This window comes from Caenorhabditis remanei, chromosome IV (genome assembly GCF_010183535.1).
Source record: "Caenorhabditis remanei strain PX506 chromosome IV, whole genome shotgun sequence".
Lineage (NCBI taxonomy): Eukaryota > Metazoa > Nematoda > Chromadorea > Rhabditida > Rhabditidae > Caenorhabditis > Caenorhabditis remanei.
Genome location: NC_071331.1, coordinates 14,442,773 through 14,470,753, shown reverse-complemented (window position 1 = coordinate 14,470,753; position 27,981 = coordinate 14,442,773). Strand labels below are relative to the sequence as shown.

The 27,981-nt window shown below is 37.0% G+C and overlaps 10 protein-coding genes across 10 annotated transcripts; 8 read left to right on the top strand and 2 right to left on the bottom strand.

The window, feature by feature from the left end:
- Position 1: 1 nt before the first annotated feature.
- On the top strand, positions 2 to 1,677 carry GCK72_014063 (uncharacterized protein; the record flags this gene model as incomplete). Its single annotated transcript, XM_053730124.1, has 7 exons — positions 2 to 49; positions 92 to 261; positions 311 to 545; positions 590 to 686; positions 742 to 969; positions 1,099 to 1,189; positions 1,242 to 1,677. The coding sequence occupies 7 exons, from the start codon at positions 2 to 4 to the stop codon at positions 1,675 to 1,677; spliced, it is 1,305 nt and encodes a 434-aa protein (XP_053584896.1).
- A 220-nt stretch (positions 1,678 to 1,897) lies between these two features.
- GCK72_014062 (uncharacterized protein) lies at positions 1,898 to 5,379 on the bottom strand (the record flags this gene model as incomplete). The annotated part of the gene is made up of 5 exons (XM_003089154.2): positions 1,898 to 2,470; positions 2,566 to 3,141; positions 3,219 to 4,236; positions 5,121 to 5,193; positions 5,334 to 5,379. The coding sequence occupies 5 exons, from the start codon at positions 5,377 to 5,379 to the stop codon at positions 1,898 to 1,900; spliced, it is 2,286 nt and encodes a 761-aa protein (XP_003089202.1).
- Positions 5,380 to 5,925: 546 nt separating this feature from the next.
- GCK72_014061 (uncharacterized protein) lies at positions 5,926 to 7,496 on the top strand (the record flags this gene model as incomplete). The annotated part of the gene is made up of 3 exons (XM_053730123.1): positions 5,926 to 5,994; positions 6,112 to 6,924; positions 6,969 to 7,496. The coding sequence occupies 3 exons, from the start codon at positions 5,926 to 5,928 to the stop codon at positions 7,494 to 7,496; spliced, it is 1,410 nt and encodes a 469-aa protein (XP_053584895.1).
- A 405-nt stretch (positions 7,497 to 7,901) lies between these two features.
- On the bottom strand, positions 7,902 to 10,537 carry GCK72_014060 (uncharacterized protein; the record flags this gene model as incomplete). The annotated part of the gene is made up of 6 exons (XM_003107830.2): positions 7,902 to 8,048; positions 8,098 to 8,189; positions 8,263 to 8,394; positions 8,440 to 8,547; positions 8,595 to 8,784; positions 10,382 to 10,537. 6 exons carry the CDS (start codon positions 10,535 to 10,537, stop codon positions 7,902 to 7,904), a joined length of 825 nt encoding a protein of 274 aa, XP_003107878.2.
- A 1,784-nt stretch (positions 10,538 to 12,321) lies between these two features.
- On the top strand, positions 12,322 to 13,160 carry GCK72_014059 (uncharacterized protein; the record flags this gene model as incomplete). Its single annotated transcript, XM_003107689.1, has 4 exons — positions 12,322 to 12,387; positions 12,506 to 12,775; positions 12,819 to 12,947; positions 12,993 to 13,160. 4 exons carry the CDS (start codon positions 12,322 to 12,324, stop codon positions 13,158 to 13,160), a joined length of 633 nt encoding a protein of 210 aa, XP_003107737.1.
- Positions 13,161 to 13,370: 210 nt separating this feature from the next.
- Positions 13,371 to 14,964, top strand: GCK72_014058 (uncharacterized protein; the record flags this gene model as incomplete). Its single annotated transcript, XM_053730122.1, has 7 exons — positions 13,371 to 13,470; positions 13,513 to 13,630; positions 13,677 to 13,815; positions 13,866 to 14,068; positions 14,147 to 14,305; positions 14,354 to 14,469; positions 14,840 to 14,964. The coding sequence occupies 7 exons, from the start codon at positions 13,371 to 13,373 to the stop codon at positions 14,962 to 14,964; spliced, it is 960 nt and encodes a 319-aa protein (XP_053584894.1).
- A 5,949-nt stretch (positions 14,965 to 20,913) lies between these two features.
- On the top strand, positions 20,914 to 21,611 carry GCK72_014057 (uncharacterized protein; the record flags this gene model as incomplete). Its single annotated transcript, XM_003089973.2, has 2 exons — positions 20,914 to 21,171; positions 21,219 to 21,611. The coding sequence occupies 2 exons, from the start codon at positions 20,914 to 20,916 to the stop codon at positions 21,609 to 21,611; spliced, it is 651 nt and encodes a 216-aa protein (XP_003090021.2).
- Positions 21,612 to 22,500: 889 nt separating this feature from the next.
- On the top strand, positions 22,501 to 23,165 carry GCK72_014056 (uncharacterized protein; the record flags this gene model as incomplete). Its single annotated transcript, XM_003089972.2, has 2 exons — positions 22,501 to 22,785; positions 22,830 to 23,165. 2 exons carry the CDS (start codon positions 22,501 to 22,503, stop codon positions 23,163 to 23,165), a joined length of 621 nt encoding a protein of 206 aa, XP_003090020.2.
- A 980-nt stretch (positions 23,166 to 24,145) lies between these two features.
- GCK72_014055 (uncharacterized protein) lies at positions 24,146 to 24,798 on the top strand (the record flags this gene model as incomplete). The annotated part of the gene is made up of 3 exons (XM_003107968.2): positions 24,146 to 24,412; positions 24,485 to 24,670; positions 24,718 to 24,798. 3 exons carry the CDS (start codon positions 24,146 to 24,148, stop codon positions 24,796 to 24,798), a joined length of 534 nt encoding a protein of 177 aa, XP_003108016.2.
- Positions 24,799 to 25,664: 866 nt separating this feature from the next.
- GCK72_014054 (uncharacterized protein) lies at positions 25,665 to 27,694 on the top strand (the record flags this gene model as incomplete). The annotated part of the gene is made up of 6 exons (XM_053730121.1): positions 25,665 to 25,714; positions 25,757 to 26,003; positions 26,083 to 26,324; positions 26,862 to 26,985; positions 27,029 to 27,457; positions 27,506 to 27,694. The coding sequence occupies 6 exons, from the start codon at positions 25,665 to 25,667 to the stop codon at positions 27,692 to 27,694; spliced, it is 1,281 nt and encodes a 426-aa protein (XP_053584893.1).
- Positions 27,695 to 27,981: the final 287 nt, after the last annotated feature.

The window sequence follows — 27,981 nt, the reverse complement described above, 5'->3', positions numbered from 1 at the left end:
TATGAACGAAAATGTTCTTGTTTATGATGAGTCGAGCATAAATGAATCGGTAGGACCAAAGAAAAATCAGTTCGATATTATTGATATTCAGATTGAATCCCAACAATCGGCAAACTTCACCGACTCTGAGGACTCCGATGACAGTTTTATTAATGAAGAAACTCTTCCACAAAAAGAGCAAGCGATTAGAAAAATAGAATTCGCTCTGGCCGATATAAACGATCAGATCGAACGAAACGAAAAAACTCTGATATTAAGAACGTAAGCTGAACTTCTAAGTATTTTGATAAAAATCTTTACAATTTTTCAGTTCTTATGAAAAGTCGCATTTTTCCATCCGTTATTCGTCACACAGAAAAAAGAAATTGGATCGAGATCTGCATTGCCTTCACCAAGTGTATGACTTACTGGAAAATGACAAGAAATCAACAAAACGGGAACTGTTTTACGAACATAAAGCAATTTATGAAGCACAAAGAAACCTTGACAGCTCGATTCGATCGATTTGTGAACTATTGAATGAAAGTCGAGCTAATTTGAACGTGGTGAGTTTCAATATTGTTCTTTTTCTCTATTTACCTCGTTTAAGCTAGCATGTGGCCGTGGAATTCTTCGGGGCGCGATTACATTTCTAGTTGAGGATGTGGGAGTGATTGATGGTAGAATTCAAGATGTTTTAATAACAGGTAAAATAAATGCAAATAATGCAAAAGTCTTATTCTTCATAAAAGATGTTTCCAGACTCTCTTCTATTCTCGGATCAAGTATCAGAGGCAGAATTCGTTCTTGTTGTTGAAAAAGATACAACATTTCAAAAGCTGATTGATGAAAAATTTCAAATAATGTTTCCTCGAGGAATTCTTGTAACATCGAAAGGATATCCGGACATATCTACTCGAAATGTTCTGAAAATGCTTGGTGAAAAACGGAAATTGCCAATATACGGATTGTTTGATGCAGACCCGCATGGTAATATTTCAACACAGGTATTTTTCTGAAAACGTGAATCTGTAGATTGTGAAAAAAGGCCTGAAAATTTCAGGGTGAAATATATGTATTGCCATAGAAAAAAGCAAAATAGATACTTCTGAATTTCAGGGATAGAAATCTACTTGACGTACAAATATGGAGCTGCGAAGGAAACGGCTGAGGGACGCGGAGCTTTTGTTTCGTCAATTCAATGGATAGGGTGAGCGATGAAACTGAGCAATATCTGATGAATTCATAATTTCCTTCTCCAGATTGTTTCCAACCGATTTCAAACGGTTCTTTATTGATCCATCCCAATGTCTTCCACTTCTTCGTTCAGATTTCGTCAAAATTGAAAACATGATTCCACGTTCGATTCAACTCGGTGAATGTTTAGTCACTCGCGAACTCGATTGGATGATTCAAAATGCTTTCAAACTTGAGCTCGAATCTATCAACATGTGTGGCCCAGAGTATATGGGAAAGTATTTGATTGCTCCTAGAGTCCGGTCTTGGAAAGAACCAATGTTTGAACAGAAACCCTACGAACAAATGATGGAACAAAGTTTGAATACAATCTCGCCTGATTCGCAGAATTTGGAGTTTTCGATACGCAGAGATGAAGCTGCAGAAATTTTTAAAGACTGCTACATCGATTCGGACACTGAAAGATTGATAGACGACGTCATAGATAATGACAGCGATTGACTAGACTTTAATAAATTTCTTGATTTTATTTCAAATGCAACATTGCAATTACAACCACAAATAGGGGAAAGAACCGTAAAATGTTCGAGAAGTACTGAGACTGAGAAATGGGGAGGGGATCAAAAATAAAATAAATTATTTAAAAAACACAAGTTATCTTATCTTATCACATTATCATCGAGAGCATAAAGCTGGGGTTCTGGAAAAAAATGAAAAATTTTTAGAGCTCTGAGTGTTCCTCCTCAATTGTTGTTTCTTCGGAGGCTTCTGCTTCTGGCTCAGCTTCTTCGATGTGTTGTTCGGTCTCTACTTGAGCATCTTGAGATACGTCAAGCGATTGACGCAAAACAGCTTCAATTCTGTCGGCGAATCCAACTTGATCTTGGAGGGAGAATCCGGAGCGAAGAGTGGCGGTCTCGAAAAGCAACTTGGCAGTCGAAGAAGCAATAACGTCGTCTTCGGAAACTGTTACTCTCTTGAGAAGCTCCTTGATTACTGGATGGCGTGGGTTAATTTCGAAAGTTTTCTTTTGGGTGGCATAGAAGTCTTGAGTTGGATCCTTAGCCTTGGCGTAAGCTTGAGATTTCATGATACGCTCCATGTTTCCAGACCATCCATAAGAAGAAGCAACGAGGGCAGATGGAGACTTGACGAGACGTTGAGACACAACTGCTTTTTCGATAAGATCCTTGAGAGCAGTCTCCTTGAGCCAGTCAGTGAGAGGTTTGTACTCGTCCTCGAGAACCTTGTGAGCTTCCTTAGCCTTCTCTCCATCATCAATGTTAACTCCTTCCTGAAAAAAAAAGATAGAATCGAGAGTAATAGAAATTCGATGAGACCATGAACTCCAGATTATATTAGTTACATATAATCTGTTTTCAGACTTACCTTGGCAACGTTTTGGAATTTCTTCGATTCGTATTCTGGCATAGCTTGAATGCAATATTCATCGACGGCTTCAGTGAGGTACAAAACTTCGAAACCCTTGGCGATGAGTCTCTCAACAAATGGAGATGTCTCAACCTCCTTTCTGGAAGTTCCAGCCATGTAGTAGATTGCATCTTGCTTCTCCTTCATTCTTTCAACGTAAGCGGCAAGTGTGGTAGTCTTCTCATCGTCGTTGGATGATTGGAATCGAAGAAGCTTGGCAAGGCGCATGCGATTGGATGGATCCTCCATAACTCCTAACTTGATGTTGGTGGAGAACTCTTTCCAGAAATCATCGAATTGGGCTCCATCAAGTTTCTTAAGCATGTCGAGAACCTTGCGTACAAGTTTCTTCTTGATAACCTTGAGAAGTTTGTGTTGTTGTAGATTTTCACGAGAGACATTAAGTGGAAGATCATCAGAATCAACGATTCCGCGAATGAAGGAAAGGTACTTAGGGAGCATATCAGCGAAGTCATCTGTGATGAAAACTCGACGAACATAGAGCTTGATGTTTTCGACGATCTTTCCGTAGTTCTGAAATCATAAATGATACTACTAATACTATGATCCACTGCGAGAATGAATAATTGCTTTTGAAGTTTTGAACGAACCTGGAACATATCATTTGGCGATTTCTTAGGGACATAAAGAATCGATCTGAAAGAGACTTCTCCTTCAGCACTGAAGTGAACATGGCTGAGGGGTTCTTCAGTATCCTTGGTGATACTCTTGTAGAACTGTTTGTACTCGTCCTCTTCAACTTGATTTGGTTTGCGCATCCAGATTGGCTTGACGTTGTTAACCTTCTCCCAATCCCATGTAGTCTTCTCAACCTTCTTTGTCTTCTTTTCCTCTTTCTCCTCTTCAACGGCTCCATCTTCGGTGGTGGCTGGCTCTTCCTCGACTGGCTCCTCAACCATTTCAGTCTTTGATTGCCAAAGGAAAATGTCGAAGTTGATGAATTGGGAGTACTTGTGGACCAAATTTTTCAGGGTGTCTGGCTCCAAGAAATCGGCGGCCTCCTCCTTGAGGTAGAGAGTAATTTGAGTTCCGCGCTTCAATGTGTTTCCACGTGGATCTTTAGTAATTGTGAAGCTAGATGAATCAGATTCCCAGATGTATTGCTCATCATCGTTGTTCTTGGTGGTAACAACAACTCTATCAGCGACGAGGAAAGCAGCGTAGAATCCTACTCCGAATTGTCCGATGAGATCTTGTTGCTGGTCAGATGAGGTAGCAGTGTCCATAAGTTTGGATAAAAACTCAGAAGTTCCGGAGCGAGCGATAGTTCCCAAGTTGTTGATGAGGTCTTGACGAGTCATTCCAAGTCCAGTATCAGTGATGTGGAGAAGACGGTTCTCACGATCTGCCTTAATTTTGACAGTCATTTCTTCAGTTTCTCTGAGTTGTTCGGGGTCGGTCAAAGAAAGTAGACGAATCTTATCCAAAGCGTCAGAAGCATTGGAAATCAATTCACGAAGGAAAATCTCCTTGTTTCTGTAGAGAGAGTTGATAATGAGTTTCATCATTCTGTTCACTTCAGCTTGGAATTCGTGTTTTTCAGCCTTTGATCGGAGCTCTTTAATTTGGGATACAGAGAGTCCATCGAGTTTTATTGTGTCCTCCTCTCTGAAAATTGAAGTAAGTTGAAGGAAAGAAGATATTCGTTTTTGTTCTGGCTGTTTTGGTTTGGTTAGAAGCCTCCTCTCTCATGTGTTTACTAAATACAAATCTTCTCTAAGAAGCCCCTGTGTTTCACACAAATCCCATACAAAAATATTTCCCGAATACACTTTTCATTAGAGAAAGATTAAATCTCGTGATTCCTATCTCCGTCCTTGACCAGCTATTACGTCAATCTCGGAAAGCCTTTTTAGTAATGTAGGTCGGAGATAATTCTTATAGGCCTGCCGGTGACCCACCCATCGTCAACTTTTTTACCTTTTCAGTAAGGAAATACAAACAAGATAAGATAAACCTATAGTCCATCGTCATTATTTGCATTCCGACAAAGGGCAATACTCAGTCAAACAGTCTGTATGCTCCACCCGAGTACAAAATAGTGTGCAAAACGGATGAGAGTAGGACAAGTGGACTGTCGCGACCTGGTACCGTTCGAAACTTGCGGCGGAAGAGATATATAGACAAATATTGATTTACTTCGAAGTAGCCAGGTTAAGGAACGGACAGGCGGTGACAGGTCTGGGGTCAATTATTTTAATTAACTAAATTAGAATTCGGTCGAACGCATTCCGATTTGTTCTTTGGATCTGTTCACAGAAAAGTTTTAAACAATTATAAGAAATCCTGTTACTTCGGGAAAATTACTGAACTGATATGCGGAGTCGAATGATGAATATTATATTTGGTAATGATTACATTGGGTAATGGTGGAAACAACAATTGGTTAAACTATTCTTTCAGGATCTTATGGATTCCTAATCCAACTCCGTATTTTGCGTTTTAGGATTTTTCCTTCGCTTCTTTAGTATACAAAAAAATTGTCTAATTACCTGATCTCTTCCTTGCTCTCCTTGGTCGGCACATCTTCAATTTCGTCTTCGGCGTAAGCATGGGGGATGAAGGCTGAAAATAATAGAATCTGCACTATTCATAATCATACAGTATCATAAAGTGTCAGATTTAGGTTTAGGTGTTTTATTTTCAGTAAAGCAGATTTATAGACACTCCAAGTAAGTCAGCAGTTGATCTACTTCAAGTCTTACCGGATACAGCCAGAAGGGCGACACAGCCCACAAAAAGGAATCTCATTGCCGACTCTTCCTAACGACGGAGAATAAATGGAATGAGGTGTCTTTCCGACGGTCAATTACTCCCCTCTTCTCTCCGTTTATTTGCTTTCCTTCACTGTGCTCAACTCTCTTCGACGTGTCCTAATGGACTCCGCCCAAGTTTGCAAATGCGGCGTGTCATCTGTGTCTCCTGCATTTCCCTGGTCTCTAATCGAAAACTGCAAACTGCGGCGCGTTACTAGTTGCAAAAAGAGGCGGTGTCCGCCAATCGGCGGTAGCTACGACAGCTCTGAACACGTGGAGAGGAAGTCCTGAAACACTGTTTTGCTTTCTGGAAATTTTTGTTGTCTTATTGTCTTAAAATCTGAAATATGAAGAGAGATTGGTATGATGGGAACGTGATGTATTCGTATTAAAATATGAGTTAACTTTATATTTTAAAAAATAACATACATCTCGAATCGTATTGTCAGTTGATTTGAAACCGATTCTTCTTCACTTCGTGATTCTTTATTTCAATTCCTTTTATAACCTTTTTTCAGTTGGGTATCAAACCTCGAGCGAAATGGCGGAAGCTACTACCAATGCTCCACCGACGGCTACTAATGCCACTACTTTCACATTCGAAGAGCAGGTTAGTTAGAAACTCCACTTTTGAAGTGTAAAAACAGGTCATATTAACAAGGGGAACAATATAATAAATAGTATACACAGTTCCTACAATAAACTATTATAGTTTTTAACTTTTCAGGCTACGAGTTCCTTGGCGCTTTACGGGATGTCGATTTTCTGCATAATAATTGGATCCATTCATTCGGCCAAGTACATTAGAAAGCAAATCGATAAGAAACGTCTTATTGAAGGATCTATCACCATGAGAGAAGCGAGAAAATTTCCACTTTCCGCATCGATCGTTCTTTTTGGATTATATCTTTTCTTCAAGCCTGCCAATGAGAGATTCACATGGATTGCGGGAGTCGCTCAAACGTTGAGAGTCCCTGATGAATATGTTCAAAAGATTAACAGCACCATTATCAGTTATACCGCCAATACAACTGCTTCTAATGAACCCGCCGAACCACTATTAGTTCGTTTGTCAGCAAAGCTGCCATTGGAAAGGATTCCAGAAGCTGTCCAGGAAATCGCTCTTTGGGTCTATGGAGAATTACCAACTGTTGGCAAGACTGAGTGCATGGTATTTTTGACTTTCCTCATCTGCTTCGAAGGAGTCAACGCCTTCGCTTCTCTTATCAAACCGCTTATCACGGGCCTCTTCAAAAAGTTGCCATTGGTTCCATCCTGCCTCAGATTCAATCCTCCTTACTTGTTTTCTCTCAAAAAGGGCAAAAAGGAGATGGAGGAAGGAGATATTGAAGAAGCAAAAAATAAGGATACCGAATACTTGTTCAAGATTGACTTTGATCGTCATGATATTATTGCATTTTTGATTTGCTCACCGATTTTGATTTCGCACTTGTACAAAAGACATTGGATCAGCAACAACATTATCGGCGTCAGCTTCTCCATTTTGGGTATCGAACGTCTCCACTTAGCCAGTTTCAAGGTTAGAATTCTTGCGGAACAACATTTACTATTTCTTATTTTCAGGCTGGTGCTCTCCTTCTCTGTGGTCTCTTCCTCTACGACATTTTCTGGGTCTTCGGAACGGATGTGATGACCTCGGTAGCAAAAGGAATTGACGCTCCGATTCTTTTGCAATTCCCTCAAGATATTTATCGTAATGGAATTATTGAAGCTAGTAAGCACAGCATGCTTGGACTCGGAGACATCGTTATTCCTGGGATTTTCATTGCTCTTCTCCGACGGTTCGATCTTCGTGTTGTTCAAAGCACTGCTGAATCTAAAGCTCCCCCAGCTTCTCAGAAAGGACGCTATTATTTCTTGGTGACAGTGATCGCTTATATGGCTGGACTTTTCATCACAATGGCGGTTATGCATCACTTCAAAGCTGCTCAACCAGCTCTGTTATACCTAGTACCTTGCTGCCTGATCGTACCTCTTCTACTGGCCGCTATTCGTGGGGAAGTTTCGGCTCTTTGGAACTACGATGAGGGAAAACATGTCGATAACGAAGAGAATAGGAAACGAGTTGACTCGGGAAAGAAAAATAACTAAATGAGTTGAAATGTGCTCAATCAGATTATTGTTTTCTATCACTTCTAGTCATTTACGTATCCTGTTTCCATGTCTTGTCTTACAACATAGCATAATCATACTTTTTCCTACCCTTTCCGTTTCTGTCCTTTTCTCTCCGGGTTTGTTTAGCTTTTCCCTTTATTATTTCTCTTTTTTTGAACCAAAAAAGTATTGACTCCTTCTTATTTATTTGTATTTATTTATTTATTTCTTCCATAAATCCCTTCAGCACATTTTATTGAAACTAACTTAAAATTATGAAAACAACATATATCGGGACAATTCTGATACTTATATATACAATTTTTAATTTGGGCGAAAGAGTTTTGGGAATGACACCCGCACGAAAGCAAAATTGCAAAAAGTGAAGAAGACAGTAATCATTTAGAGAGACGTGCTGGTCACTTTTGACTGTCGTTTCTTGTTTTTATGGACCAATACAAATGCCGATCCAAACAAACTGCAAACGAATGAAACCCACTGGAGGAGAGAAGAGAAACCGAAGAGATAATATGCCCATCCGTAATGAATCTGAAATAAATAACTAAGTTCTCATCAAATTTTAATTTTTCAAGCATACCTGATACTGATAGCCAGACACTAATTCGTATTGGTTATCTTTTAATTCATAGAAGTAAGTGTAGACCAAGAATCCAGACAGAGAACATATAGCTGAAAAATTGAAATATACAATTTTAGAATTTCAAGTAAAGAATGATGATATTCGCTGTATCTCGAAAGTAACCTGCTGCAACGAGAACAACACTTTGAGCCAGTGCTCCGAAAGAAGTGAAAATTGTGCAAACTGAGAAGCAAATAGAAAGAATACAGCACCCCATTGAAGCTGATATAAGAATTATAGTGGCAAGATCAAAATCTGAAAAAAACAATCTATAGAATGTAAAACAGTAAGAATGCCAACCTCCAAAACAGTTTCTCGTTGATTTTTCATGGTTTGAATTCGTCCGATCTTGACAGTAAGCAGAATTTATATAATTCCGAAGATGACATATTTTGGAATTACTGTCATCTGAAAACAAAACTCAATTACTTTAACTTTTTTGTTGATATTCTCACCATCTCGAGTTAGTGATTGTGACTCTGGAGTATAGCAAAATCTGAACAATCCATAGTTCTTCAATCCACCCAAAGCGTCAGAGTTGTAACGGAATGATGCCGAAAACAAGCATACTGTCAGTATGATTATTGAGATTATAGCAAGGGTTGTTGAGAGACCAATGCAACAAACTCTGCCCCGTGATGCCATCTAAAATATAGAAAAATCAGGGGAAGAAACTATAGTGCGGGAGAGAGTACAGTAGGTGCAAACGATGGGAATAATAAGGTTTTCGGTTAAGAATTTGGAATAACGTTGACCGATACAAATAGAATTCTTTTATTTCTCAACTGTTTTCTTCTTCTTTTCCTTTCCTGGATTATTCGACAAAAAACGGAATCGTGAGCATACATCAATTTTTGAGCTCTGAATCATCGAATGGGGAGTTCCTCAAGGAATAATCTTCTCAGAATTTGGTCAAAAATATTCGATGTTCATTCAAATTTAGTCTGCTTCATTCAAGTTGAATTTCAAAGTCAATATTATAATTTAGCTCTGATTAACTATCATGACAATACACATGCTGGTACAGATTGTTTAATTCGATTATGGATTTGGACGATTACATTGAATTTCACTTGAAGAGAGGGGCCGAAATGCATTCCGCCCGCTTGGAAGGATTCCGCTACCGAAGCTACAGTAATCATTGAAACATTTTCTCATGACAGCTAATAAAGTAAAAAGAACTCAACAAAAAGGGAATCTTGTTCATAATATGAATTTTTGAAAAGCAGACAACTTTGATTATTTCTTTCCAATTTATAACCCGGAATGAAGTTTTCCGGTAAAATATTTTTGAATAATGGAATCATCCAAACATTCAAATGTTCAAACGTATGACAAGAATACACAGAAAAAGCTATTATAATGAACCAAACAGCAGTTTTTCAATGCTGAAAATGTTTATATTTTTCGAGTAATCCATTACTTTCGGGAAGTCACATTTCACAGAAGAACATAACTCTCCTTCATGGTTCAGTCTATTTCTCAACTATTCATGTCTCTTAATCAGAAGCTAGCTACAAGTCCGAGGATTCGGATGAATGTTCAATAAATCTTTTAAAATGAACCTAACCGTATTGAAAAAGAAAAGTTTTCGATGTGCAAGAGACTATATTCTTCTGGATGTTGCCTATTGACAATGCTCGTTTCACTTGATGATTCACATATTTTTGTTTTGGATTTATATATTCACACTTTCTTTTAGAAGAAGAAGAAGACATATTGTACAACGACCGACTGTTTTTGTTTGCCATTGGGGAGGAAATTGGAAATGATCATCTGTTTGTTTCGATACTGAATCATCTCCATGATATCAACCAAATCATGAATAATCACGAAACTATTGGAAGTCTTCATCGATTTCTGTTCGTTCCTCTTAAAATGAAAATTATCTAAAATAACTGTGATCTACAACAATTTCCAATAATTACTGAAAATAGAATGAGGAAGAAATACAGTAATTCGATACAGTAGTGGTGTTTCAAAAATAAAAATAAAATATTTAGGTTTTCTCAAAGAAGTATTTCCATGTTTAACTTATAAAGAAAAAGAGATTTGTAAGTTCAAAAAAATTCTAGGTTACTTCTTTCAGCACAGAATAAGAATATGAATATACCCAAATAAGTCCATTGCATGGGCTAATTTTTTAACTTAAAAATTTATTGGAAATGTGAGTTATTTTAAAGTTTTCTAATTTAGATGCCTGCCCAGGTAAAGTTTTCTGGTATCTTGAAATTCATCTTACCCTTATTTTTCGAGAATATCTTCGTTTTCTTTTATCTCCAGATTGCTGGTGAGCTACGATCACACGAGAAACGGAAGCATTTCCACGTGGTTCTCTTGGTCCAATTGAATCTAATTCAATTGATTCGGAAGAATAAGAAATTGTAGAAACAGGCATCGATAGGAAACGGAAGAATATGAAGAAATGGAAAGAGTGGCTCGAAGTTGATGATCCCAGAATGGAAAAGACAAAAAAGAGAAATTTTCATTCTGGGAAACAGTGGGCGCACCCGTTTTATTGCTTGGGAACGAAGAGAAATCGACCGTAAATTTCAGTTTTCCCTTGGGGTTACGGTAGATCTCAAAAATCAGGAAACAAGAAGTTTCAAAACGAAAGTTATGAGATATAACTGCAACAAAGTATACATTTTGTTTTCTAAGATTAATATTCATAGTTCACAGAAAAAAAGACAAACATAAGTTAACAAATTATGTGAATTTGAAATTGAAAACTAAACATTTTTGGTCCGTCTCTCAGTCTGTGTATTTAAGTGTCACGGGCCTGGGATCAATTGTACTGCTCTTCGGAGCACAAGTGTGACGAGCACACGCACGACAACTGACGTGGCAAATGGATGAAAACGCGGCAAAGAAATTAGAAAAGCCACACGAACCATGACAGAGAAGTGAGACGAAAACGACAAAATATTGTGATTTATTGTCTTCGTGAATGAGAACCTCTTAACAGAAGGTAGAGATGAAGAACCCAATTCGAAGCATCTTAAAATCATATCCTGTAAGGGAAATATAATTTTAGTCGCGAAATACGAAGAAACACAAGCAAAATCCTAAGTAAAACGTGTTGGAACTCGGCACTGCCAATAATCATTGTTTCTGAAACTCCTGCATCAATGGAAAAACGGCAAACCGTCTATCGAAAGCGAAGTTCCATAATTTGTTGTCTGAATTATAGTCACCAGTTTATTTTGAAGTTTCAATGTTTTTTTTTCAGAACTCGGTAACAGTAAAACTTTTTCAAAGGTGGAGCAGATTTGAACCACCCAATTTTTGAGGAAGGGTTGAGAACTTGGGGACAACTTCAATTACGGGTTAGAGATAATCAAGTTTTATAAAGAGAGTAATAATTCTAATTTTTTTGTTTCTTCTTTTTTTAAGAGCATCATCTAACTTTTCTTTCCAAATCTTTCTTTTTCTTTGGCTCAGGATTCTTCAGGAATACAGGGCCAAAAACTGGGCTAAATTTTTCACAGCCAAAAATTGGGTGGCCGTCCTCAGTCCACATAGCGTCTTGTTCTGTTTCCGACCTTTAACTCACTTCAACTTTTTTATTTCACCAGAAAACAGAAACCAGGATTCCAAACTGAAAAATCGGGGATTATTTTATTTTCAAATTTGAACTGCTAAACTTATTCAACTTGAAAACGAATTTCAGTTAAACTTCCGTATGTTTTTATTGTTTTTTATACATTTCAGTTGTTTTTTTTCAACAAAAATCATTATTGTAAACTGTTTTCAAGTCCAAAACCACCCTGTATAAATTAAAAATTCTCGCCCAGAACACTTGTGGGAGAGACGCAGACGACACATGTTCAAGGCGCATCGAGTTTTGCCGGCCGTGATATCTCGCAGCGAAAGTTACCAGGACATAGAAAACCGAGGCCCAATTTCCACTTTCTTTTTGTAAAATCAATTTTTTAATGCTTTTTTCACGATTTTGGCCTAAAATTTGTACATTTACGAGAACAAAAATTTTATTTTAAATGTATTGAATCGATATTTTGACCCAAAAGTCGTGAAAACATCATAGAAATCGCTAACAATTTTAGGACGACTTTTAATAAACTAAATAATTTTTTGCTGATGTGGTGTATCTTTATTGTTTTCTTTTTCTCCCTTTCCATGTTAACAAACCGTAAATCGTGAACATTCAATTTTTCCAGCATGGCTGACAACTGGGGTACAGAAAACGTCGTCATCGACGCCGCTCCGGCTACCGAAGCTCCAGAGGTAAGAATGAACATTCAAATAACACTAAAAATTAAAAAATTTACAATTCTATTCGAACTCGGAACTTTTTTTCAAATAAAAACATGTTTGTTACAAATTTCTATCCATATTTTTACAGGTTGCTCTCTTCGGAAAGTGGTCCCTCCAAAGCGTGAATGTCTCCGACATCTCTCTCGTCGACTACATTCCAGTCAAGGAAAAGTCTGCCAAGTACCTTCCTCACTCCGCTGGACGTTTCCAAGTCCGCCGTTTCCGTAAGGCTGCTTGCCCAATCGTTGAGCGTCTTGCCAGCTCCTTGATGATGCACGGACGCAACAACGGAAAGAAGCTCATGACTGTCAGAATCGTGAAGCACGCTTTCGAGATCATCTACTTGCTCACCGGAGAGGTATTTATTTTGACATGAAATACATCTAAAAATTAATTTATAGAATCCAGTCCAAGTTTTGGTCAACGCCGTCATCAACTCGGGACCACGTGAAGACTCGACCCGTATCGGTCGTGCCGGAACTGTCCGCAGACAAGCTGTTGACGTTGCTCCACTCAGAAGAGTCAACCAGGTGAGATTTGTAATTTCGTAAATTAAATTTATCTTATGAGTTCAGGCTATCTGGCTTCTTTGCACCGGAGCTCGTGAGGCTGCATTCAGAAACGTCAAGACCATTGCTGAGTGCTTGGCTGACGAGCTTATCAATGCAGCCAAGGGATCCTCCAACAGCTACGCCATCAAGAAGAAGGACGAGCTCGAGCGTGTCGCCAAGTCCAACCGATAAACAATTCATTGTTTTCCTTTATCCCGTTGTTCGACAACTGATAAAGTGTTATTTGTTCATAACTTCTGTATCATAAGCATTTCATCCACATAATACTGTCCAAACCAGGTGTTAATTACGATTACTTTACACACATCTCGGTAGGGCAGTTGCGCTCTACTGCTCGTAATATGAACAAGCCAAACGCTCTTCTTCATTCAGAAAAAAAAAATGCGTCATGTACTATTGATTTTTTGTTTAATAATTGGAGCACAAGCTGTTCTGAACACAGGTCTACAACTCAAAATTGATGAGCTTTTTGATACTCCAGGTACCGTGATGTCAAGTTTCAATAAAAAATTCATAGCTTAAGGTCACACAAATAACTGGGCAGTTCTCGTGTGCACTTCAAAATTCTGGTTCAATTATCGGCATGTTTCGAATGTGTTAGCCCTTTACCATTCGATTAAAAGATTAGGAGTACCCGATAGGTGCGTAAATTCATTTAAAAAAATTATTACTATTTTCATAATTCAGTAACATTATAATGATGCTTGCTGAAGATGTTCCGTGTAACTCAAGAAATCCACGTCCAGGAACAGTTTACGCGGCAAGAGCAGGAGCAAACTTATACGGGAGTGATGTAGAAGTGGATTATAGAGGAGAAGAAGTTACTGTAAGTACTTGCATAAAATTCCAGAAATTACATAAATGTCTGCTTTTCAGGTAGAAAACTTTATCAGAATTTTAACAGGCCGTCACCACCCAGCAACACCACGTTCTAAACGATTGCTTACTGATCATCAGAGCAACGTTTTAATTTATTTGACGGGACATGGTGGTGACAGTTTTATGAAGTTTCAAGATTCAGAAGAATTAACAAACGTCGATTTAGCATATGCTATCCAAACGATGTTCGAGGATAATCGGTGAGGAGTAAAAAACAGAAAAACGAACTGAATCAGCTTGATTGTGGATAAATCCGAAAATAAATTTTAAAATTTCAGCTACCACGAAATGTTAGTTATCGCTGATAGTTGTCGAAGTGCTTCTATGTATGAATGGATCGATTCGCCGAACGTTCTCAGCCTTTCAAGCAGTTTAACACACGAAGAAAGCTACTCATATGATGTAGATACGGATATTGGTGTTTACGTCATTGATCGGTCAGTTACGGAAGATAATTTCTCAAACTAATCTCGTGTATTTTTCAGTTACACTCATTACACTGTAAATTTCTTGTCAAAAGAAGTGAAAGCATTAAATTCATCAGCCAACATGCAAGATTATATTGATTCGTGTCCGGCTAGGAAGTGTCTATCAAATACAGGTGAACTATTCAATGTTCTATTCTGAGAATTTTTAAGCTGTATTGTGAAGTTAAATTACCGTAAAAACTATAATAGAAGTATCCCTGAAATTGAAGCACTTCTCTAATGGAGTTGTAGGGTGCAAAAAAGGATATCCTAAAATAAATAGAACAAATGAAAATATAAAGATATCAAAACGACAGTTTTTGGTGAACACTGTTGGTTTGTTTTTTTTATTTGAGATGAAGGATCAAAAGCCACTAACACAATCACAATAGAGAAAAAAAGAAAACGATTAGGAGCTTAGATTAGTAGTAGTTTAAGAATATGTCTTTCTATCACAGATTTTGCGGTATCAAAACGAAAAAGAAATTGTTATCTTGTTTGCAGGAGTCAGAAAAGATCATTATCCGAAAGATGTGAAACGAGTTCGAGTGACAGATTTCTTCGGGTCTTCTCGCATTTTCCAACATCTGAGCGAAGAAATAGTTCTCGACGATGAATTCTGGGCCTAACCAAATTGTGATGTTTCTTCATTGTTTTCCTTACTTAAATTAAGAGGCACTATCTGTAAGAGTGAGAATGTTTGTGTTGGGCCTTGGCACAGTTGCAAAAAGTTGTTTCAATCCGAACTCTTTTTGCAGCATATGTACCCCTATGGTAGCGATTTACAAACAATATGTCACCAGTCCTCTATGACGTCATCATAGGAAAATATGACCAATAATTGACTTTTCACCCAAAAATTCATAAAAATTTCAAATTTCTAAATACCGCTGGGAAACTTTTGCAACATGTTGGGAGTGTTTTTTACTACCCCTACACAAATTTTCAGCCCTCCAGACACCCCAGAAACCGTTCAAGTGAATTTCACTTTCATGTTTTTCCAACTTTTCTCGAAAAATCCCTCTAGAAGTACTCAAATTTCAAATTGTATTCGTATTTTCCGCAAAAAGTTCTATTAGGTCCAATTGAAATCATCAAAAAACCATTGCACCATTTTGAGATATTTTGATTTTTTCAAAAATCACATAAGGGTCCCCCCTTATGAAAAAAAAAATTTCATGAAAAATTCCAAGAAAAAATTTGTTCCGAAAATATTCAGAATATTGATAAAAGACTTAGAATGAACCAATATCGAGATTATACACCTCAGAATGTGGTTTGAGCCGATTTCGTTTTTTTCTTCATCGAAATTTTTTCCCATTTTTTGACGTTTTCATCAATATTTTGTACTGAAGTACACAAATTTCAAGTAATGTACTTATTGCTCGCTAAATTTAACAAATAATCAAAATAAGACAAATGAAAAACCATTGGACCATTTTGAGATATTTTCATTTATTTCGAAAATGACATAAGGGTCCCCCCCATGGAACAAAATTTTTATCGAAAAAATATTTCAACATTATTTTGATTCAAAAACGTTCAAAACTCTTTTACAAAACATTTTGTAATATTGCATCAATGTTCTGAACGTTTTTGAATCAAAATAATGTTGAAATATTTTTTCGATAAAAATTTTGTTCCATGGGGGGGACCCTTATGTCATTTTCGAAATAAATGAAAATATCTCAAAATGGTCCAATGGTTTTTCATTTGTCTTATTTTGATTATTTGTTAAATTTAGCGAGCAATAAGTACATTACTTGAAATTTGTGTACTTCAGTACAAAATATTGATGAAAACGTCAAAAAATGGGAAAAAATTTCGATGAAGAAAAAAACGAAATCGGCTCAAACCACATTCTGAGGTGTATAATCTCGATATTGGTTCATTCTAAGTCTTTTATCAATATTCTGAATATTTTCGGAACAAATTTTTTCTTGGAATTTTTCATGAAATTTTTTTTTTCATAAGGGGGGACCCTTATGTGATTTTTGAAAAAATCAAAATATCTCAAAATGGTGCAATGGTTTTTTGATGATTTCAATTGGACCTAATAGAACTTTTTGCGGAAAATACGAATACAATTTGAAATTTGAGTACTTCTAGAGGGATTTTTCGAGAAAAGTTGGAAAAACATGAAAGTGAAATTCACTTGAACGGTTTCTGGGGTGTCTGAGGGGCTGAAAATTTGTGTAGGGGTAGTAAAAAACACTCCTAACATGTTGCAAAAGTTTCCCAGCGTTATTTAGAAATTTGAAATTTTTATGAATTTTTGGGTGAAAAGTCAATTATTGGTCATATTTTCCTATGATGACGTCATAGAGGACTGGTGACATATTGTTTGTAAATCGCTACCATAGGGGTACATATGCTGCAAAAAGAGTTCGGATTGAAACAACTTTTTGCAACTGTGCCAAGAGGAATCCTCATGTTACAGACAACGCCTCTTAATACTGGTACCGTTTTATATGATTGCAATCTCTCTGTATCCAATACCATTTCTGTAAATGTTTAGTGAATAAAGCTTTATTGCATGTCTCTAAAGTGTACAGTTTGATCTCGTCTTACACTTCTTTATAGAACAGAACTTTGACAGTATGTAATCCAAATGGGATTTCCGCAGGCTTATCCGTAAAGAAGACCAAACTAGAATTTCTCACAGGTAGAATATTATAAAATTGAATACTCTGGTTCACTACGCTATCGGTTTCAACTGTAACAGAGGTGAGTTTTGGTAAATTTTGAAATTCAGATGTCAGCATTATTCATTTACCAGTCGGTTTACGTCGCCTAACGGCGACTAAACCTCCTTCCCTACACCACCCTTCTCAGTTTTACAGCGCCTGCGGCGCTTCTTAGCCGAGCAGTTCGTTCCGATAAAGCACATTTGTAAAATCTCTCCTTTCCAGACTCAAGTTCCACAAAGTTTCTCAATGACTTTTTCTATCCTGATAGAGTATGGAATTCAGAATGAGCAGTTTTTGAATTTACCGATTTGAACTTTCTTCCTATGTTTTCCTCATTTCAAAACAATCTCACAGAAGAACTTGAACTTGATAACTTTTCTTTCTTCCCTTCCCAAAAGGCGAGTGATCGTGCCGATATACTTTTTATTTTTGACTGATCGGCGGCAACGCCGCCTTTCTTCTCGGAATATGGCAGACTAAGACGGTGTTTTAACAAATTCTCATCCAAGAATTCATAATTTTTTTGTAAGCAACCGAGCTACAACGGGTCCTTATTCACATATCAGCTTCTTGAGTAGTGGTCTTCCATTTATTTTAGGCTTCGCTATCAGAAAACATGCTCTCCCGGTTCTTTTAATTCCCATTATGTATGTGTGCGGCAGAGCTGTGCGGAATTCCTTCCTCCGACTACCTTCTTTCTTCTTCCGAGCTTTTTTCACTTCCTTCTTCTCTCTTCCGACTTCCCATTTAGAAAATTTACTTCCGACTTTCCGCTTCAGTTTTCCGTTGAAACTTTTTTGCCACTTCCGACTTTCAAAAAAGTTTGGCTCAATAGGCAAAGAATGGTCCCAACCGCAAAGAACGGTCCCAAAATTTTGGGTGACACAACTTTCAGAATTTAATGGTCCCAACCGCAAAGAATGGTCCCAACTCAAAATTGTAAAAATTTTTAGCAAAACTAATTTTCACGTCCTTTTTTATCTAGGCTTATGAAGGGCCCGTGGCCACCTGACACAAAAAATTTTTTGGGGAATTCCGAATCAGTGTGCTGAAAGAGGGACAAAGCTTACACAATGAGTGTGATTCTTGTGAGAGACCACTTTTCACTATTCTCTTAGGCTTAGGTTTCTTGGAAATTCGAAAAAAATTGACAGATTAATAGTTTTTGTCAATTTTTTTCCCCAAATTTCTAAGAAACCTAAGCCTAAGAAAAAGGTTAAGTAACAAAAAAGTTCTCTCCCACGTCTTCAGCCTCACACCTTCATCCAAAAATCAGCCAAAAAATTTGAATATTTGAGTCAATTTTGAGGGACCATTCTTTGCGGTTGGGACCGTTCTTTGCGATTGGGACCATTCTTTGCCTATTGAGCCAAAAGTTTACAAACATTTTGGAATTTTCGAATGACTTCCTTCTTCCGTCTTCCTTTTTCAAAAATTTACTTCCCTCTTTCTTCTTCCGGCTCCCCTTTTGAAATTTTTAACTCCTTCTTCTTTCTTTCGACTTCCTTTTTCGAAAATTTTACAGCTCTGATGAGCGGTATTAAAATCTCAAATCGAACTTTCGAATTCGAAAGTACCGAATGCTATCGGTCTGGCGCGTTCATGATGAAATATGAATTTTGAGATTACGGTAATCTTTTGACTCGTAGCCAACGGGAGTTTTCGGGCTCTTGACCAAAATTTCATTCAATTTTCTCTCACAAGGGAACCCCAAGCACTTGTAAATTTGGAATTTGATGAAACTTTGGCAGGAGGTCAAGGACCCCTCCAATAGAGCTCCCACAAAATATTGGAACACGCTCGACACTCTGCTCTGAGTTATGGGCTCTCAAAGTTTGGCTCAGATTTAACACAGTAAACCTCATTTCCTCACTTCTCAACAGTTCCCAGAATGTCACTTCCCTTCTTTGCCACGTTTGCGGCTGGCCGAGTGGCCGAGGGGATGTGCGTTGAGTTGGTGATCTGAAGGGGAAGGGATCGACCCCATGCAAGGCATCTTGTTTTTTTAATTTTTTGGTTTTCCTGGGTGGACAGTTTCATAATTATTTGAACGCTCTTTGGTGATTTTTTATATTGTACTGTACTTATTTTACCATGAAATTTCATTATTTGAAGTTTTGGAAAAATAATTTTTTTGACCGAAATTTTCAAAATTCCTTGGTACCACTTGGGTGCCAATTTTATGCAAAAAAATTTTCATCGAAATAACACTTGGGAATTGTCTAGGACAGTACAAATGAACACATAATCTATTAGAGGCATGAAATATCCTGCCCTGAAGCTGATTTGTGGTGATTTTTCTCGATCCAAGTTTGCAAGTTTATGCAGAACTCTTGCGGAAGACTGATTAAAAATGCACTTCTCATGCCTCTAATAGATTATGTGTTCATTTGTACTGTCCTAGACAATTCCCAAGTGTTATTTCGATGAAAATTTTTTTGCATAAAATTGGCACCCAAGTGGTACCAAGGAATTTTGAAAATTTCGGTCAAAAAAATTATTTTTCCAAAACTTCAAATAATGAAATTTCATGGTAAAATAAGTACAGTACAATATAAAAAATCACCAAAGAGCGTTCAAATAATTATGAAACTGTCCACCCAGGAAAACCAAAAAATTAAAAAAACAAGATGCCTTGCATGGGGTCGATCCCTTCCCCTTCAGATCACCAACTCAACGCACATCCCCTCGGCCACTCGGCCAGCCGCAAACGTGGCAAAGAAGGGAAGTGACATTCTGGGAACTGTTGAGAAGTGAGGAAATGAGGTTTACTGTGTTAAATCTGAGCCAAACTTTGAGAGCCCATAACTCAGAGCAGAGTGTCGAGCGTGTTCCAATATTTTGTGGGAGCTCTATTGGAGGGGTCCTTGACCTCCTGCCAAAGTTTCATCAAATTCCAAATTTACAAGTGCTTGGGGTTCCCTTGTCAAATGCAAGATGCGGAGCAGACTTATTGACAAATTTTTTAACATAGTCACTGTTTTTCCCTTCATTTAAATCCAAAAGCTCCTCAATAAATTACTTTCCCATAACGAAAAAGCAACAAAAAAGTATTTCCAATTTGATGGGAACGAACTCGCCACCCCATGCGTAAGAGTCATCTGTGTAGACCACTACACCACACGCGCGCGGGCGGCGCCTGGCGAGAGTGCAGTCAAGAAACATCGAGTCAGTAGTGTTAGGTTGATACTTTGAGCTTTCTACCACCCTGTCGGGACACACCCTCATCAACGAATTTTAGCACTAAAAACCTCATCGTCTCCAGAAGACGTCAATTTTGATATTTTTGAAAAAAGAAAAGTTCGGGCATCATCTAAGTCAAATTTCCAATCCATCTATCTAGGTTTCATAGAAATCGGCCCACTACGAAGGGAGTTATGGCGTGCAACAAATAAACGGACAAACGGAATCTGTTGAATATTATTAGTAAAGATCGCAGAATAAAACAAGTGTGTTTCTAGTAGAATTTCGACACACTTAAAAAAAAATAATTGAGCTTCCCCAAATAGAACACCTTAAAATAATCCAACTTTTTATTTTTCAATGTGAAAATTAAAGTTGATCTATATATTATAAATGAGTTCTTTCTTGTATCATTTGATGTTTGAAGCCATACCCAGTTTTCATTCGACCCGAAACTAGTAAAAGTTTAAAAAATGATCGCGAAATTTTCGGGTGCAGAGGATAATATAAAGATCAGTATCAATACGTTTACGCATATCGAAACTATATACAAACCCTCTCCGATTCGTATTATATTTCAATGAATCAGGAAGTGAGCAACTGGTATAAAAGTAACAGAGAAACTCTTTGAAGATCATCAGTTCTTATCATTTCTATTTCTTCTTTCTCGTTTCTTTACTTTTGAAATATTCAGAATAATTTCAGATGGCTCGTAACTTGATCTTCATAACTATTGCCTTGATTGCTGTCGTTGTTGCTGGTCCAGGAGAACGCGGACAGAAAGGACCAGGAGGAGATCATAAGAGAGGAGGTCCAGGAGGACATCACTTCCTTCTACCATTCTTTGGAAATGTCTCGGACGAAGGAAAGAAGGAAATCGGGGCTGTTTTCAAGAATGAGGCTTTGACTTTGGCTCAAGTTGACACTCAAATTGCTGCTCTTGCTGAGAAATATGGAGTTGCTGTGAGTTGTTCAGAAGGGTTTTCCAGAAAGATAAAGTTAAATCTCAGGCTGCATACAAGGATCACAAGGAGAAGGAAGCTGCCAGACATGCTGAAATCAAGAAGAACACAACTGCAGTGATCAGCAGCCTGTCTTCAGTTGCTTCCAAACTTTCTGCTATTTTTGAGAATAAGGATCAGACCCGCAAGGCTCATCACGAGGCAATTGAAGCCCTTCGTAAAGAGAATCGAGTTGCAGTTGATACTGTTGAGTTCATTGGAAAGAGACTAGGAGGATTCGGAGGAGGACGTCACGGAGGACATGGAGGACGTAGAGGAGGACATGATGGAGGAAACAAGAAAGACTTTGGAGGAAAGCATGGAGATAAGAAGGGACCACATGGAGGAGATGAGAAGAAGAAGACGAAAGAAGCTGTTGCTGCTCCAGCTGCTGCACACTAATTTATATTGAGTATTTGATCAGTCCTTTGAATAAATATTTTATATTTTATTAAAATGTTAATTTGTACTTCACAGCTTTTAAGCAATCAGAACTTGAAAAGATGATGAAATTATATTTCAACCCATGCACATCGCTGGAAACATATTTTCCTTCAGTATAAATTTCAGCCGTCCTAATTATTGCGGATCAGATTTCTGCTTGAAATATAAAAATTTATTTCGAATTGGAACAATAATCTGATAGAGTTTATAATAAAAATAGAAAATCCTCCCAAAACTTTGGGGATGTCTATAAGAAGATAACTCCAGAAACTTCTGGATTCAACGAGTGGAATGTATCTGACTATTAAAGAGAATTCAATGAAATCGAACTAAAATTAAATTTTTCGGGAAAAAAGACATAATCCGTAAAATAGAATATGAATAATTAGTCGAACATACAATATAGAAATTCATTTATTCTATAATAGGTCCGACAGAGAAATGTTGGTATCAATTCTGCAAAAAGTGTTACAAATCCTTTCACAGGTTAGATATTTGAGAAATTTCCCTTTTTCTCGAGATCATTAAAATTTTCTTCAAAAATCTCTTTGATTATTCATTCGGTTACTTTTTGGAACTGAAGTTTGCCGAAACAATAAACAATGAGAATGAAAAATGGTTCCATGATCAAAAAAGTATTATTTTTCACAAGTCATAACAATAAATTTTCCGAAATGCTTGAAAGAAAATGGTTTTCCTTGAAAGATCAACATCAATATCCTCCGTTTCTCTTCTTTTTGAACTCTCTCTTCTGATCAGCATCAGAAGAAAAGTTAGTATATAACTGGAAGAGATGCTCAACAGAAACATCATCTTCTCATCTACTTTAAATTTTTCTTAATTTCAGATGTCCACAAAACTCATTTTCTCAGTTCTTCTTCTCTCTGTTATGGTTCTGGCTCGTCCAGATGGACCAAAGGAACATGGAAAACCAGAAGGACACAAAGGACCAAAAGGACCAGGAGGACCAAAGGGACCACATGGACATGGAGGACCAGGACTCCCACCATTCCTTGCTAATGTCAGTGCTGAAGGAAAAAAGGAATTCGAGAAGATTTTCAAGAATGACTCCTTAAAAATCTCGGAAGTTGACACTCAACTTGCTGCCCTCGCTGAGAAATATGGAGTTGCTGTTAGTTGATTCTACCTAATCATCTTATTGTCACTGTTTTTCAGGCAATCTTCAAACAATTCCAAGCCAATATAACCGCTCATCTCGCCGAGATTAAGAAGAATCAAACAACAGTAATCAGCAACTTGTCATCTGTTTCCGACAAACTTCAAGCCATTTTCTCGAATAAGGATCAAACAAGAGTACAACAAAGAGAAGCGGTTGAAGCTGTTCGCAAGGAGCATCCAGTTGAAGTAGATGCTCTTCGATTCATTCGTTCGAAACTTGAGGGACCAAAAGGAAGACATGGAGGACCCCACGGAGGACCAAAAGGAGGACCAAGAAAGGAAGAAAAAGAAGAAGCAGCTTCTGGAAGTGATGAAGATTCTGCTGAAGCTTAAGAATAATTCACTGATAATTTCGCCATAAATCAATTGTTTCTGGGAGTATCTAAATTTAAAATTGAATGAAACGGTTTCACTTCAAATAATTTATTATTTTTATTTGAACTTGGAACGGCTGGGAAGAAAGTTCTGCTTGTAAATCCAATTTAAGACAGTTAAGTTCTTGAGATACTGATAAGGTATTTCAAAGTACCTGGAATAGTCTAAAAATCTGTGAAACTCAACCAAATCAAATCGGCTCATATTTCTCACGATAGGTAATACTGATTTGCATACTTGCAAATTTACGGCGCGGCCCGACAAGGTCCGAAGTCCTGACCCGCCCTGGCTTCAAAAAAGGTACCTATTTTTGACCGATTTTTTTGAATTTTTTTGAAATTTCACATTAAAAATTTCAATTTTTATGGCATAACTAACTTTTGATTGAATTCTGAAGTATAGTCAAAAATTCGACATTTTTGAAAAAAAATTTTAAAAAATTTCAGTTAAAATTTTTCAGCCGGGTTTTCGGGCTCCTGGAGGCTATAAATTAAAAATCTAAATGATGTTTTTCAAGTTGTGAGCATGATGAAAATTGTGCTGATTAGGAAAGTTTAAAAATGAAGAATAAATACAGCAAATTTTGTCCAAAACGCCAACTTTCGATTGTTTTCACACATCATTTCAACTAGGAAATATACTGTTTAAAGCTGATTATATGAGGCATAAATAGCTAGTTCAGATCATCAGATTCAGCCAAGAGTTCCGTTTTACTAGAGCTGTTCAACATGTTTGAATACTGTAGTTTTTCAAAACTTTTTTTTTGGACACAAATCCCATCGACCGAAAGCGATGAAAGATCTTTGAGCGCGTCCCCGTAATAAAATGGGGGTGAAAGAGATGTACCATATGCCGCACAGTTCAATAAATGTTTCTTGCAAACATTGAAAACGGGGGCCTAATAAAATGTTTTCTATCGTTTTCATATAAAAGAAACCATGCGAAACAATATGAATTGTTTTGTAGCCATGTCATTCAACACGTCTCTTTTCATTCTCATCGTTGCTTTTTCTTCGTTGGCTCTGTGCCAAAAAGATGAAAAGAAAAGTGGTCCACCAGGGCACTTCCTTTTCGGACCATCTTATTTGGCTAATTTGACGAAAGAGGAGAAGCAAGAGTACTACGGAATCTTTCAAAATCAGAAGTTGACCATTAAACAACAGGAAGAACAGAGACTTGCCTTCGCAAAGAAACATGGATTTGAGGTGAGTTTCTTCCCCTTTAATTTTCAGAATATTGAGCCAAAAGAGTTTTGAGAATAAAGTGCATATTTCCAGCAAGCCATCAAAGACGACATCAAATTGAAAGAAGAAAATCACGAAGTGGTGAGAAAGGAGAGACCAGAACTCATCAAGAACCTTTTGACTGTTCACAATGAACTCATGAAGATTTTTGACAACAAGGATCAGACTTTGACTCAACAAGAAGCTGCTGTATCTGCGTTGAGAGAGAAATATCCAAATGTAAGTTCAATTCAGAAGTGCTTTCGGAACATGTTGATATCTTTTAGGCTCCTGCAACTCTCTACTACATTTCTCGCTTGATCACTGGACAAGATAGACGTGCAAAGCCACATCACAAGCATCATTAAATCATTTGAAAATGGGAATTGTTCTTGATTTTATAGTAATAAATTGGTGAATGCATGCAGTGTTCTTGCAATTTTGAGTCAGAACGAGAGTGATGAGTTGAGGAATATGTAGAGTCTGAAATATCGAATGATGATCAAATAGCAGTCAATCAGTTGGAAGAAGACTCAAGACGTTGTAGAATCCTCTGATTGTCTGGCCGAATAACTCTGACTACATACAACCTCTTCCCCCAACTTATTTATCCTCTAATTTTTCCTGTTTTTACTTTTTCCCTCGTTTAATTAAATTATAATATCAAATTACGTAAGCAAGCACATATCTCGTGCTTATCACCATGTTTATCATCAGTCTAACTACTTCTTTTTCTCCAGGGAATATTCTCTTCTCGATTTTATTTCAAGTTATAGCTAAATCTCTTATTATCTGACTATTATTTGTCTGAGAAGTGCCGATGAATTCCACTTATACTCAACAGTGGAAATCGATACAAAACGGATTGCAACATGTTTCTGAAACAGTCTCACTTGTTATAAATTCCCTTTTGATATGCCTCATCATTTTCAAATCTCCGAGCAAGTTGGGACCTTATAAATATTTGATGATTTATATTTCAGTCTTTGAAATCCTTTATTCTATTGTCGACTTCCTCGTGACACCGGTAAATTACACAAACATTCTTTTCCGTTCATTTCAGACAGTTTCCAGATTTTCTATTCCTTCGGACCTGCATTGATCGTCATTGTTAACTTGAAAGAATCACTATTCAACAGATTCTTTTCCTATGTTTTTCTCTGTGAGTTAGCAACAATTTCTTAACTGATGAAGTGTCTAAACAGGTGCCTACAGCGGTTTTTTTGGTACATCAATGGCGATTTTTGGGATTCATTTCATCTACAGATATTTAGTAGCCAGCGGGTCAGTATACATAACAATAAAACAACTTTCATTTTATTTCAGTCATCAATTGCTGGCCACTTTTTCCACATGGAAAATCACACTGTGGCTGTCACTTCCAGTGTTACTATATGGAGTCATTTGGGGACTTGGAAGTTATTATGCATGCGGTCCAACTGATTATACAATCGGATTTGTTAAAATGGATGTGCTTGCAAATTATGGTCTTCAAATGGAAGAGATTGCTTATTTCGGATTACATTTCTACAGAAAAAATGAAAAAGGAGAGACATTTATTGTTTATGAACAAGTTTTTGGAATTATTATCAACATTTTTCTAATTGTGAATTACATTTATATTCAGTTCACTCAACTTTTCTGTATTTCAGGGTTCCTCGTTGTTTAGTGCAATATATTTCGGAGTGAAATGTTATCACAAAATCAACGATTTGGCATCTCAAATATCAACAAGAAACAAGTCCCTTCAATCTCAATTATTCTATGCTTTAGTCATTCAGACTTTGATTCCAATTGTTTTGATGCATATTCCTGTCACAATTATCTATTCTTTCGCTTTTATGGGTTATGGAATGGGAATCATTTGTGGAATTGCATCAATTACAATCAGCATGTATCCGGCATTCGACCCTCTTCCAACTATTTTTATTATCAAGAACTATCGAGAGGCTGTTTTAAGTAAATTAATGGGTTTTCATGAGATATTGACTGAAATTAATTTCAGATTTCATTCCGTTCTGTACCAAATGGAATACTCAACCAACGGTTACTACTTCCGTAGAAATGGAAAACCAGAATCAAAGTGCTCTGAGTGTATAAAAAGTCATCTGGATGTCAATTACTTGAATGATATTTCCTTTTCACTCCACTTCTTTCTTTTCTTTTTCTCTTATCTTCTTGCTCTCGCCTCTCCAATTTTCTCGTTTTCCTGATTGATTGTTTGAACTTTTTGTACTTTACATCTAGAAGTGCTTTCTCTATTTCTCTGTGCCTCTTCATCTAGTTTCGCTTACTCAAAAAAGAAACATCCACCTCGTCTACTTTTATTCTTTTTACACCTTCAATCATGAATATTTCACGGCTCTTTTTCACATTCAGTAGAAGGTATCTTTCGAAGATTTATCTGAAATCAATTGATATAATTTTTCAGATTGAGTACTGTATTACCACAAGCAACTGAAAAGTATTATTTTGAAACAGTGAAAAATTCGAATCGAAATGAGATTTTTGAGTTTCTCAATAAGAATTTCAGAGTTGATGAGTCATTGAGCAGGGTATTTAAGACATCTCAAATCAAATTGAACTCTCGAGTTTTAGGCTGCTGGAATGACAGAATCAGATATTCAAATTTGTTTTGAAGGAGTGTTGGATCGAGTTTTGAGAAATGAAGTTTCGATTTTAGCAAGAGAAAAAAGAAATGATGAAGTTGTTGGATGCATGTTGAATTCAGTTTGGAAAAGAGGTGATGCAAAGAAAAATGAAAATTCGGAAGAAGAGGTGAGCATATTTGAGAGGATCAAACATGAATTTCTTCTTGTTTTCTTGGAATTTCAATTCGGAGGAGATAGAAAAGGAGTCGTCACCATCGGAGAAATATTGAATGAACTTCATGAATCATTCTGGAAATTACGATCAAATCATCATACTGTTTTACATTTTGAAATCTCTTCTGTAAATAGAAATCATCAGAGACAAGGATTGGCTTCGAAATTTATGAATTGGACAGAGAATCAAGAGTTATTAAAAGTAATTTGAGTTCTGGGTGCTTTCTGAAACTGAAATATTCATTTTCAGTCAGTTGAAGCGAGTGGAATTGTCGCTGAAGCTTCATCTCTTGCCAATCAAATCCTATTGGATAAAAGAGGATATGAGACAGTTGCTGCTACTTTATTAAACTCTCGAATCGATTCAAATGGAAATCAAATTCTCGTTTGTGACGACGGAACTGATCGAGTTAATCTAGTTTTCAAAGAATTTCAATAGGTTTTTCTTAATATATTTTGATGGAAATCAGGCAATAAACTATTTTTAATCTAAAAAATGACTTCGAAACTATTTTTTCTAGGTGTTTGATAAGATAAATTAGTCTGATTCGATGAATTCGTTCCATTGTGAAAACTATAAATACACTACGAATTCATTCTTTTTTGTGTTCCATCTCATGACAGTTCGTCACCTTCTCCGTCCATTTTGACTCACTTTTGCATTTCATTTCATCTTCTTTTGTTTGTTTTTTTTCCAGAAAACCAATAAAACAAGGAAAAGAAGAG